Source organism: Salvelinus fontinalis, chromosome 19 (assembly GCF_029448725.1).
Source record: "Salvelinus fontinalis isolate EN_2023a chromosome 19, ASM2944872v1, whole genome shotgun sequence".
NCBI lineage: Eukaryota > Metazoa > Chordata > Actinopteri > Salmoniformes > Salmonidae > Salvelinus > Salvelinus fontinalis.
The window spans coordinates 25,778,849-25,793,033 of record NC_074683.1 but is presented as its reverse complement, the minus strand read 5'-3'; the positions used below and the strand labels follow the sequence as shown (position 1 = coordinate 25,793,033).

Below are 14,185 nucleotides of genomic sequence, written 5' to 3'. Positions count from 1 at the left end.
CACAGTCAAGCTAGAATATTCTGAGTAAAAAATAATGAGTTAGATTGAGATAAAGTTTCCATAAAAGAAAGGGTCATGCTGGTCAATTGTGTGTCCGTTGCATAAGCATAAAGGGTGATATCAAGACAACACCATACAATAATTTACATCAGCATATACCTCCTTTATTTATACATAAATAAAAACTGTTAGAGACAAACTGAAGTGATTTCTGTACAAATAAATAATGTATTTCAATTACTCCCATTTCCAAATGAATACATTGCTTGTTCATTCAGATCAGTCAAATTTGTGAATATTTTATAACCCCAAATATATAGTATTCATTAAGAATACAATTGCCTCTTAAATATACAGTGAATCATACATGTATTTACAGCACACACAGTTTGTATATAATGAACCTTTTAAAAAATACGATTTTACAGCCAACCCCAAGGTTTTATTTTGAATGGTGAAATTTTACATTGTGGTCCTAATGAAAAAATATACATTTTAATTGTGTTCGATAAATGTTTTTGTTGTGTACCAGATTGTTTTCAAAATCATTCATTCATCAAAAGATAAATAAAACTAACTAAACTCTGCACATCAGTGATTCTAAGCACTACGCCATAAATAATAACATATACTCTGTCATGCTAACAACACTGAGTTATCATGGATGCATACGTATATGATTAATTTGAAATATTTGGCTAATTAAAACATTGGACATTTTGATAAAAGATCTTAATATGGGCCTAACACGAATGCCTTGATAACAATGTTTTGATTACACATGGGTGGTAAGTATTCATACGCATTTTGTCACCTTAAATAAAACAATATGCAATAAAAAAAATTTAAACTGTTTTGAAAAGCAAACATTCCCCTTCACCAAACATGATTATAACATGTATAATCATTCTGATGTGTGAAGTGACTACACACTATACACAATAAATAGGATCTACACTTAATTTCAGAACATTTTTCACAATTGTCACATTATAATGAATAAAAGCGACTTTTCTTACATACAGTAAAAACATTTTAATTGAGTTCAACGTCAACATGAAAACAAATGACATGAAGAGGTTAGAACACGTTCAACAAACCAGTTGTTTCAGTATATCCAGATTTGTTTTGGACAAGACACTTGTACTCTCCGGCATCCTTTTGGGCGACATTTGTGATGATCAAATTAAAATGTCCAGATGCTTTCTCTTGGATCATGTACCGAGTGTCTTTCACTGGATCGCCATCTTTGTACCATTCAGCGGTGGGATGAGGCTTACCATTCACTAAACACTGGAGGACCACTGGAGTTCCTACTGCTGCAGTGACGTTTGTCAAAGGAATAATGCATTTTGGTGGAGTTTCAGTCATTTGAAACCGGAAACTACACAATTCTGATGACTTTCCTTTGAAAACTATTTTATCATCTTTGGCGGGCTCTGCGAAAACGCCAAAGTTGATACTGACATATTTCTGTCCCTGCTCACTCATCTCATTGTCCGTCATGGCTACAAGTCTAACAGCCTTTTGTGATTCATCAGCTTCCTGCTGAAATTCAAATTCCAGTTCTATTTCTGATGCCTGCTCACCGTCAAACTCAGTCCCAACAACCAAGTCAAACTTTTGAGGCTGAACTTTAGCACTACCAAGAGACACAGCTGTCAATTCTTTCCCTCTTGTTTTTCCTATAAAGCTTTTAGGATTCAACACAAGAAGAGATGCCCTGCAAAGAGTTTCCCCAACCACATTGATGGCCCGGCAGGTGTATATTCCACTATCATGAGCGCTGACGTTCCTAATCTTAAGAAAATGATTGTCTCCATCAGATGAGTGCAAGTATTTATTGTTATTGTGAGGGATATTTTTGTTACCTTTAAACCATGATACTATGGGTGATGGAATTCCCATCAGAGAACACTCAAACATTACAGTTGTATTCTCAGGGGTTTCCATATCACAAATTGGGTTGATGAAGCGAGGCGGCATTTCTGTAACCTCAAAAGCTATTTTCAAATCATCCCTTTCCTGCGTTACAAAGTCAACTCCACTCTCCTCGCACATACTCGGAAGAACATTGAGTGATATTATCATACTTTTATTGTCAGCGGTGTATTCTGGCATGGTAACTATCTTCACCTGTCTCTCAAACTCTTTAACCTCATTTTCATCCAACTCCACCTCCAATAAAATCTCCTGAGGGGAGCAAGACCTCGATGAGTCATCGTCTTCCTCAACATCAAACTCCATCACATGCTGATGGGTGACTGACGGTGGTGGGAGCATATATCTGGCCTCGTTGGATATAACTACAACTAGTGCAACGCTTTTTGCCTCTCCTACATAGTTAACAGCTTCGCAAATATATTCACCTTGATCAGCTTTCGTAATGTTCTGAATAACAAGCCAGATATTGTCACCATCTCTGTCCATTGTAATCCTTTCATCTGCAACAAATTGGGTTTTGTTTCTAAACCACTTCACTTCAGGTGAAGGCAACCCAAACAACTCAGCATAAAACGATAACGAATCATGTTCAAAAACTCTCCTTTTGGTGAGAGGTTTGAGGAAAGCCGGAGGGATTCCCTGGACTTTTTCCTGTAGTCCTCCAAGGCCAAGGGCACGCTCTGAGAGGAAACGTCCTTCATCTAATCTAAATGCAGGGGGTGTTGTCTCAATGCCCTCATCATTGGGTGACCTCAAGAACTTAGCAGGAGAAAATAACCTCTCAATGGAGTCAGTGGATGGTCTTTTACGTTCAAGAGGAGAGAAGGCATACTCATTAGGGGTCATATAACCTGCCGGGGTTTCAGTTTCAGGAGTGTGGAAAGATTCTGGAGTTTTAGGGAGCTGCAAATTTTCATTTGAAGAATCTGGAGTATAGAATTGCTCGATTTCTGTTAATTCCTCACTAAATGTGCTACCACACTCAATGGACATATCTGACTCTGGTGATAAGGGTCTGCCCCATTCAGTTGGTGGGTGGTAGTAGTCATAAACAGTACTGAAGGTCACTACCTCCTCCTCAAGTGAGGTCACACCTGAAGCACCTTCACTGACAGCCGTACTTAGATCAGCACTTTCCGGTTTAGCCTCTGCTTGATGTTGTGGACCTTGTGCAGCAAGATAATCTTTACACCCATCTCCTTTGAGCTTGACGCTAACTGATTTTGAAACCACTGAAAGCTCACCACTCTCAGCAACAGCATGTTCCTCGTTTTTCTCTGCTGTTTCTTCACTAACAATTTCACTATGTGCCCAAGTAACACTGACAAACGCGCTATCCTTTGAGAGTTCAGATAGAGACAAGTTTTCATTAATATCAGTCATGTCATTAACAACAGAAGACTGAGTGTCCAATCTATGAATTTCTGGAGCTGCAAATGAGCCAGATAATCTTTTTATCTTTACAGACTCATCACAGACTGACGCTGAAACATCGTCTGGGGTCACCAACACTGGGACTTTTTCACAAAGACTGTCCTCTATCATATTTTGATCTTTTACATGAGGTCCCATACATTCTGTTGAATGGCTAGTCTTGACTGCCTTAACTGCCTCAGGTCTGACAAGCGTTGGTGACACCTGCACCTCTCTTATACTTAAGTGACTGTGGGTGTCAATTATGTCAGCTTCCTCAACAGTTTCTCCAGAAATCATACAGATTTCATTGTCTTTCTCCAGAGTATCAGACATGGCCTGGACACCCTCTGGGGCACATTTGGGGGAGACTGATTTCACTTTGGCAGAAATCTGTGCACCACCTAGTAATACAACCTCTGGCCCACTTTTGGCTAAAATTAACTTTGCTCTCTGAATCTGTGTATCACTACCTTCTACTAACATACTGTTTTGTTTGGACTGCAGTGGAGTTCCTTCCATAACATTAGTTGCCAATGACTTATCATCATGATCAAGATGGATTGCAACCTCTGGGATATACTCCTCAGGGAAATATGACTCTGTGGACTTTTTCACTTCATCAACAGAAGTGGTATCTAACAAGTCAGGTGCCTCTGACAACCCAGGTGCCTCAAATGCCTGCTTCATTTGTGACACTTTGACTGGCGCAGCAGATGATTGCAGACCACACCCAGTAATAGTAGGTGCTTCTTTTGAAACACTTTGTTTTGGTTTAGATACGTTTGAAACATACTCTTCGGGGCTGTGGGAACCTATAGAGTTGTCCAGCTCCTGCATTAATGCCTGATCAGTAATATCACTAGTATGGCTGAGAGGGGAATGCCTCAAATCTTCAGAAAATCTGGATAGTATATGCTGTTTGCTCTCATTTGCCATGTCTGCCTCTGATCTAGCTAATTCTGAAACATTATCCTTAGGGTTGTGGGAACCTACAGATTTGTCCAAAGTCTGCATCAATGTCAGGTCAGAAATATGCCCAGTATCACTCAGAGGGGACTGCCTCAAATCTTCAGAATTTCCAGATAGTATATGTTGTTCCCATTCACCAGCCATGGTTGCTTCTACCTCAGAAGATCTAGCAATAGTCACAGCAGATTGGAAGGACACATCAGATCTGATTTCAACCTTTCCGGTTTGGCCTTCTGAAGAACTTATCTTCTCAGATTCACTTACTACCTGCGCGGCATCATAGCAGAATGTGAATTTGTGTTTCATAGGATGGGAAGTGCCATCGTCCTCAGACATCTCTGTGTCTATTCCAATCATTTCGAATGGGACTGGTGTTGGAGCAGTGATCCTGATCTCGACAGGAGAACAAGAATATTGTGAAGTGTCTGAAGCACAAGGTCTGTGCAAGACAGCCTGTGGCACCTGTAGTAAAGATTTCTCATCCATTTCAACACCATTGTACGATTCAAGTTCATCGTCAATCATTTGGTCAAGATCTTCTTCACTCATTTCATACTCTGTTGTCACTTTCACTTTGTACGAGGCCACTGGCGATGGCAATTTTCTTAATTGCTTACTTTCAGTAACTTCTAGTGTAGCAGAGGAGGTTGACTTTCCGAATGTATTAGTTATAACACAACTAAATGTCCCTTCATGGTATATAGTGGGATAGTAGATGGTTAGCGTTGTTTCGTTCAATTTGGTGAGAACATCAAAGTCTGGGTTTTGACCGATTGGTTGGTCATCTTTGAGCCAAGTGACAATTGGTTGAGGGTCTCCCCGAAAACTACATTTAAAGTCTGTCATCTCTCCCCTCTTTACTTTCAAGGATGAGATTTCTCTCACAAAGATAGGTACAGAAGTTTTTGGTGAAGTCTTAACTTCTTTAGTCCTCTGAGGCATGTCTATTTGGTGAAGGTTTTCTTTTGATAGCATTTCTCTATGTCCTTCTTTCCTCTCTGCAGTCCTAATAGCCACATTTTCATTGTGTCTCAAGTCAGATTCCCAATTGGAAGGCCCTTCCGCACCAGCTTCAGCTTGAGAGCCATGCTGACCAATGTGAAGTTCTCTCAAAGGTGAACAGCATCTCCCAGATGAGGCTTCTCTACCAGGTTCTTTCACAGGTGATTGACCTCTGTCATGTGAGCGTTCTCTGCCAGGAGAGGGCTCTCTACCAGGTGAGGTTTCTCTAACTGATGAGGACCCTCTCACAGGTGACTGAGACCCAAGTGACATTTGATGAAACTTCTCGATATGATGAGAAACAGGTTCATAAGGACCTCCATTGGCATCATCTCCACTGACATCAGTTCTCCTACGATGTTCAGCCATAGCCCAATCCTCTTGAGAGACATGCTCACCAATCCGATGTCTCATAGGTGAATATTCTTTCACAGGAGAGTGCTCTTTCACATGCGAGGACCCAGGAGACATTGTACGAGACTTCTCATTCTGATGAGAGACTGGTTCAAAAGAGGAACTTTCATACTGACCAATCTGATGTTGTCTCATAAGTGAGGGTTCTTTCACAGGTAAGCGTTCTTTCACAGGTTCATTAGAGGAACCTTCATGAGGTCCACTGGCATCGCTTTTCTTTGAGTGTTGTGAATGTTCAGCCAAAGCCCAGTTGGACTCTAATTCAACAGCTTCTTCTTGTTCGGTGAGAACGTCTTCTTGCCATTTTAAGATGCGCTGAGCCAAAGCTTCCTCTTCGCTCACAAAATACTCACTTTCTGTTGTCTGCAGCCTTGTTTCATCTACAACGGTTTGTGGAGGAGGGGGCCATTGGAAACTTTCATCTCTGAAATCATGATGGACATCCTTACTCAGGGACTTTTCCTTTGCTGTCCTTTCTGGCGAAGAACTTCTTCTTTCATCTCTGTAGTCATGAGGGGCATGCTCACTCAGAAACCTTTCCTTTGATGTCTTTTCTGTAGAAGGCCTTCTTGGACCTTCATGGGCTCTAGCATCACGGAGAAGCATTTCCTTTGTTGTCTTTTCTGGAGAAGACTTTCTTCTTACATCTCTGTATTCATGAGGGGTATCCTCAGTAAGGAACTTTTCATTCGTTTTTTTTTCTGGTGAAGACCTGTCATATCTGTATTCAGGAGGGATATCATTCTCAGTAAGGACATGTTCCTTTACAGTCTTTTCTAGTGAGGACCTTCTCTCATCTCTGAAACCATGAGGAACATCCTCAGTCAGTAACTTTTCATAGTCTGTCTTTTCTGGGGAAGGCTTTCTTCTTCTCGTTGAATCTGCCTCAGAGTGAGCGGTTGATCCAAGAGTAATGCCTTCAGCAGCGATTTTTGACTCAGCCACTTTTCTAGCGATATATGGTGAGTACTCTGCACCAACCCAATCAGAATCCAAGTCAACAGCAAACCCTTGCTCAGTCAAGACGTCTTGCTGCCATTTAATGATTCGATGTCCCAGAGCCTCTTCCTCACTCCCAAACATTTCACTTTTGTGGGTCTTTTCCCGGGATAAAAGACACTGCTCTTCTTGGTGTTTCTTCTCACTAGCACGCATTTCACTTGGGGAACGGGACAAATTCTGTTCACGTTCACTCTTCATTCCATAAATATTTTCCTGGGATAAATGGTGCTCTTCTCCTGTTTTCTTCTCATTGGCGCTCCTCTCTTTTGATTGGGAAAGTGAAACACTCTGGAAAGGGGCAATATTTTCCATGGATAAACTGACCTTTTTCAGGGATAAAATATGCTCTTCCCCTGTTACCTCACTACTTTCTGCAGGACTCTTTTTCTGAGAACTGGGCAAATGTTGGAAATTTAATGCCTCAGTTTCTGTTGCAGTTTTTCTATCTACCTCCTCACCATACATATTGACATGCCTCTCTTTTGGGGAATGGGACAAATTCAATTCATGGATTTTTTCTTGTGATACAGTGTTCTCTTCTCCTGTTTTCTTCTCACAGGGACTCTCGTCTTTGGTTTGGGAAAGGGACAAATTCTGTTCAGTTCCACTCTTTAATCCATACACATTTTCCCGGGTTAAGCAGACCTTTTCCAGGGATGGATTATGCTCCTCCCAAGATTTCTCCTCATTGACACTGACAGTTTTTGTGTCTGTTTTTCTCTCTACCTCCTCACCATATAATATTTTGGATTGCGTGTATGGCAAATCCCTTGCCTTTGAATGGTCTGTTTCATGCTTAAACTGTTCATCTTGGTCCATCTGCATTCCTTTTTGCCATTTTCTAATCCGCAAGGCTAAAAGTTTATCTTCACATTCACTCTCAATGTTCTCATACCGGTTTTCTGCAAAGCTGGGTTGTTTTTCAAATTGTTCTTCAGTGCTCTTCACAGTATCCTCTTGTATATTAGTCGTCTTACTGGAAAATATTTCCTTCAGTGGTTTGTTTGAGCTGGTTCTGGAAAATTCATCCTTTTCAGCAATGTTTAGAGATCTCCTTGTTTCAGAACAAGCAAAGACAAACGGCCCCTCCATCTTTGTCTTCAAGTCTTCAGACAACTTCTTTCCTAAATAGTCCTCACCTTGATTTCCTATGTAGTGTGCACCTTGATTTTCTAAATCCTTACCCATCTTATGTTCGAATCCTAACTCATGTTGAGGTTCCCCTGGAGTAAGGACCGTTTTATCCATATGTGTTTCAGAGACTCCTTCATCAAAGTATTTTTCATTTCCTGTCGCTGGTAGATCACCTTTTAACATTTGAATGGCCCTAGTTCGAGACTGAGGTTCAAATGAATGTCTCACGCGGGGCTGTGTTGACTCAGCACAATGTGTGGGAATTCTGTCATATCTACCATAGAATTCGGCAGACACTTTATCGTTTCTAACGTTTCTTTCAAAAGGTCGAGCATGCTGCAAGTCTCCAGGTAAGGAGGCAGGCTTCTTGACCCTTAACCGATCAACATAATCTGCATAGCTGGTTTCACTCGCGTTTGACTCCAAGTCAAACTCTGATGATGACAGCGTAGACATAGAGAGCCTCTTTTTTCGTTTGACTGCATTTTGTAACAGGCCAAGTTTGGCTTTTACCTCTTCGTGGAGGCTTTCTGTGTCAATGAATCTATCACTGCACCTGTCGCTGAATCTGCCAGTGTGTCTGTCACAGTAGATATCACTGTATCTGTCGTTAAACCTTTCAGACCTAGTAACTCTTTCTCCACCAAATATAGAAGGTGGAGAGAGGGCTCGTTCGGATGCTGTTTCATTCAGATTAGTTTCTTTATCTTTCCCTCTTGTTGGTGATGAACTTCTGAAGTGCAAGGTGCGAACCGGTGCATCCTTAGATCTAGATCTGCCGCTAGGTTTGAACTTTTGATCAAATGGAGACCCAACACATCTCAAGTTAACCCTGCATTTTCTCTCCTTTTTTTGATCAACCAACGAGTCTAGGCTTCCGTGAAGTCTAGTTGACCATCTAATGTGACTTAGATCATTGCCTTCTTGTGCTTCCCTCATTGACACCAGAAGTGATGATATGGACTCTGCAGACCCCTCTGTGTTAATAACCATTACTTTGTAACTGCCGGAGTCTTTGTCTTTTATACTATCAATGACTAAACTAGTTTCATACATATGCAAAGTGCTCTCTGTACGTATTCTCCGACGGCGTTCTTCATGAATTTGTCTATTGTTATGAAACCATATTATGGTTGGGGTTGGGAAAGCTACCAATCTGCATCTAAACACAGCAGGTTCCCCCTCTAACACATTCTGGAACTTCAGCTTTTTTTTAAAAGATGGCTTGATGGATGAATTGTTGGCTTGATCCAAGACCTCCTCCGTGTCTGAAAAGGCTCCGCGCATCTGCCCTCTGTTCTCCCGAAACACAGTCCTTTTATTATAAAACTCTGAAAAATAAAAATAAAAATCTTTCAATAAAATGGGTTAAAAAAAGAGAGAACATTTTCACATTTTTGAAATGAATATGAAATGAAAATATTGAATTACATGCAGCAAGTCACAAAGCCATAAAAAACTATTTCACTCACCATATTTGTTCGAATAAACGCAAGACTTGATTCTTTTTTAAAGATTCTGACACGAAAATTGCTGGATGTTTTGTTCCTTCTTCTGTGGACATTTCTTCAGAACATAAATTTCTTAAAAAGCATAATTATTGCAAAATAAGCTGAATTGTTTTTTAAAATAAGCTTGCTTTCACTTAACTTAGTGTATGATTTAGCTAAATATTCCTTACCTGACTTGCAGAAAGATGAATAAACGCCCTTTCTAATCCTTTAGATGAGGGTAAATTATTCAAAAACATTTCATGAGAAACATGGCTCTCAAATTATACAAATAAGTACAACTTGTAAGAGCAGCTCTAGAATTGTATGAGAAGGCGTTTATTCGAACTAATATAGTTTACAGGTATAATCATGTTATTTAAAAAGCAAACAACAATTAATCACATACCACTTTCTGCAAGCCAGTCTAAGAAATATTTACAGGAGGAAGGAGAGTTCCAGAGGCAAGACACTTTAAGAAGCAATTAAAAGATGTGGCTATTTCCATATCTTTTAAAGGATAGTTTCCTGTGGTCTGTAAACTTTAAAAGATACCCATCCTGCACCTTTTTGGGGAACCATTACATTACAGTAGGAACCCTCATGCATGAAGGATAAGATTGATAGATGCCCACATTTTTTCCTCTAAAACATCTAAAAGCAAGCAGTTTTCATCAGTGCCTGCTATACAATAACCAATAACATATTACAAGGACAACATTATGTGGATATTGTAGAATACATAAGATAAACATTTTCCATCAAAAACATTTTGACTGCTTGCATGCAGTGTGAACATTCAGAAATCACTTATCAATATGCTCAGGTTCATGTCATTCAACTAAGAGATAGATTAAGTACATTTCAGTAATAAAGAGTAAATGAGTCTTACCTTTGACTTCTTGCTCAATGGTTGCTTCAATCTCTTCCTTCATATTGGTTACTGTAAAGGAAATGAAGAGTTGCTGTCAGCTAAGACAGTAATCTAAGATGATGATGGGTACCAATTCCCTTCCATTTTGGCTTCATTCCATCCTCTGTATGTGAGAGGCTAGTTTTTTAAAAATTAAGAAAAAGATACTGAACTGATCCATCTATAAATTTTGAGAATGCTCATTTCAAGGAGGAATATTGGACTTAATGCTTAGCTCAGAAGTAATTTCCTTGAAGTGACATCCTGCTGGAGAAAGGTTATGCTAACTATTTTAACTCAAACTCTTTCACTGATTACAATCATATGACCATGTTTCCACTTTGATGGTACAAACAAACAAAGCAGTTTGACAGTTGGATTCAACTCCAGATAGTATAGGCTACAACATGCACAGTACACAGAGCTATTGCTGAGAGGGATTTCACAACCAAGGACAGAAAGGAGCGAGAAAGAGGAATGACAGAAGGAGAATGTACCACCTACTCAAGCTGCAAGGAGAGCAAGGAGTGACAGAAGAATGAAAAGAAGGAAATGTGTTCTACTGAAGCATCTAGGTATTAGAACTAAAGAGTGACTAACACATTTATGCTATTCTAAATTGTGAGGTACAAATTGTGAGGTTAGTAAACAAAAATATGGGAAAAATGGGTTTCTTTCAAGAAGAAGGAAGTCGTTTGGATAGTTTAATGAGAGGTGTTGGTTGGAGAAAGGAAATTTGTGAAATGTAATAGATAATTACACTGTGTGGTAAAATCACTGGCTAGTTCAAGGTAAAAAACAAGTTACCTTCTTCTTTGGTTACTGCAAGGGCTGCTGTGCACACCGCCTCTCCAGCATTATTGGTTGCTTTGCAAGTGTTTTGTCCAGCATGCTCAGAGAAAGCAGCAACTATAATTAGTGTGGTGGTGTTTGTCATCTCATCAGAATGAAAAACAATATCTTTAGTAGGCTTAATTGGCTGCTGGTTATGATACCAGCTAATCTCTGGATTTGGCATGCTGTATACACAAGCATGAAACCTGGCCACTTCACCATGCTGAACCATGCACATTTCTATTGGGTGAATAAAAGTGGGCCTTTGGGCAATTTGCTCCTTCTTTACACTTGACAAGCTTGTTGAAATACTGGATGAGACATGCTTTTGAGAATCGGCTGTAATATCCGTAATTTGTTTTTGCCCTGAAAGGAAGCTTGTTCAATGAATTGAGTATTAGCATTTTTATGGAATGAATACAGATACACATATCCAAGTTGTATATTTCTAGTGAAAGAAAAATAGTATCTTAATTTAAGAGGATACTGAATAATCATGTTATATATTGAATATACACTGTATTTCTGGTGAAAATACTTATCGTTTGACTACTTGTGCCCAACCTACGCATTCTAGGCCTATATCAAAACATCATCAAAATAATAGAAAACCATGTGGTTACAGAAAGTTATGCAAACTCACCATCAAGTTTCAAATGTGCAGAGCATGTGACCATTCCTGCTGGGTTTCTGGCAACACAGGTGTATTCCCCCTCATCCTCAGAGTACACTCTGGTGATCTCCAGCTGGCAGGTGTTATCAAACGTAGACATCTTAAAGAAGTTTGACTGCTTCATTTCTTTCTCACCACGGAACCAGGATATCTTTAGAGCTACGAATGTAGAAGAAAGGATTCAATTAGATGAAAACTATTTTTATGATCAAATGTTATGATTCATTAATAATAATTGTGAGCAAATGTGAAAATATACATACAAAATGAATTAAAAGTATATTACTCTTGAAAATTTCTGACTGACAAATTTGCTCTGTCTGACGAATGTCTATGACTGAAACATCAAGGTATGTTTCTAACTATGGATTTATGATAAAGTGCCTCACCTTCTAATGCACCAAGGACAATAACACATAATAAAACGTATACTTATTACAATTATTACAATTATGAATTAAATTCCAGAAATTCACTAAATTACATTTTATTCCAACAATGTAATGTGTAAAATACCATCTCCAGAAACTTTGCACTGGAATCTGGCTGACTCTCCCTCAGTGGTTGAGGTGTTGCTGATTGGTGAGACAATGGTAGGTGGGGACAGAGGAGCTCCAGTATCAGGAGAAACTACTTCTGAGACTGAAATAAAAACAAATCAGCCAACCATTTCAGTTCTTTATTTGTGAGGTAATATCTTCTGCGACTAAACAAACACACCATGGGAATCTTAGCCCTCTTCAAAATGTTGATACGATAACATAATCATATAATGAATGCATTACATTTGTATGAATGATGTACCTTTACAACTAGCTTTTGACAACAAATGGTCTTCTGTTGTGTCATAATTTTCCTTGACTTGGCGTTATTATCACACAAAAATGTAATGGTTACCTTCGACATTCAGTGCAGCTGAACTGGTGGCAACACCACCCTCATTCTTGACCTCACAATTGTAGACCGCCGCGTCCTCTGGGAACACTTCAATGAGCAGCAGACAGTGCTCATTTCCTTCACGCAGGAACTTGCACTTGAAGCCAGGGGAGAGAGCCTGGGAGTTCTTGTACCAGAACACCTGGGGCTGGGGGACGCCAGTCACTTCCACAGAGAAGCGAGCAGGTTTGCCGGACTCCACAGACAGGGGCTGCATGTGGTTAATGATCTGAGGTGGCTCAGGGACTAAATTAAAATGAAAACAATTATTGCAAATAAATTGTATGAAGAAAGATGGAAGACTGAGGAATAAACCTTGGTCATCATCACTTTGATTCCAGCTGTTAAAAAATGTCATGCTGTATCTATCCAGTCTATACTTGCCATGCTTCTACTCTGATAGGAGGGCACTGCTATGCCCTCTACAGGCAATGACATGTAACTGCACAGTTTCTACGGTAAAGGTATATCATGAAGTTTGACTTACTGTTGACATGAAGTGTCACCACCCTCCTGTTCCTGCCGGCGATGAAGGTGTATTCTCCTGCATCACTTCTGCAGGTCTCAGTAATGGTCAGACGATGGAGCTTTCTAATGCATGCATAGCTGAACCTCTGGTCAACGGAAAACTGGAGCTCAATGCCGTTCCTCAGCCAGCGACCTTCAATGTCATCCTTATTGACTTCAAACTCGAACGTTGTTCTTTGTTTCTCAACAACCTATAAATTAATAATCATATTAATACTGTTTAAATTGATAAGAAAAAGGTTGTTTTTCTTTCTGTATATAAAAATGTGTCATATTTATATTCACCGTCATTTTCTTCTCAGCAGGTTCTGTAATGCAGACATCTTTGCCCTCCACGGTGAGATGAGCCTTTGACATGCTTGCACCAGCGATTACAGAGTACCCTCCGGCATCAGACATGCAGACTGACTGGATCATTAGACGGTGCAGGAATTCCTCAGTGGATACAGTGTATCTGTCAAGGCATTTAGAAATAACAGTTAGGATACAAATTAATAGTTAAGATTCGATCGAAGCAATTGTACACCAGAGGGAGTGCTAAACCAGTTTTTCATGTTGTCTGTCTAATTTTTGTAATGACTTGGTGCTGCCTATCTTGGCCAGGACGCTCTTGAAAAAGAGATTTTAAATCTCAATGAGCCCTTCCTGGTTAAATAAAGGTAAAAAAAAAAAATGTTAAATACTTTTTTAGCACGGCTGTGCTGCGGTCATAAATTCGAGGCGGATTCAAGTATTGTCATTCAGCACAACCTCGTGTGTACAATTGCTTTTCTACAATAGGTTACCAATGAAATAAAAAACGTTATTTTAATAAATGTATTCATAGGCTACTATTTCATCCCTCAACATAAATATAGGCCTAGTCCTGACACATCTATGGTTGCTGTTATGTTGCCAGAGATTATTTTTGTTCTATATCTATGGACGTGA

The 14,185-nt window shown here is 39.6% G+C and overlaps 1 protein-coding gene across 1 annotated transcript in view; it reads right to left on the bottom strand.

Moving 5' to 3' along the window:
• The window catches only part of LOC129816555 (titin-like), a 176,349-nt gene that overhangs the window by 133,841 nt on the left and 28,323 nt on the right, over positions 1-14,185 (bottom strand). Inside the window, 4 exon segments of the mRNA XM_055871143.1 lie at positions 10,264-10,314; positions 12,689-12,973; positions 13,215-13,446; positions 13,541-13,709. Of these exon segments, the coding sequence (XP_055727118.1) occupies positions 10,264-10,314; positions 12,689-12,973; positions 13,215-13,446; positions 13,541-13,709 (737 nt within the window).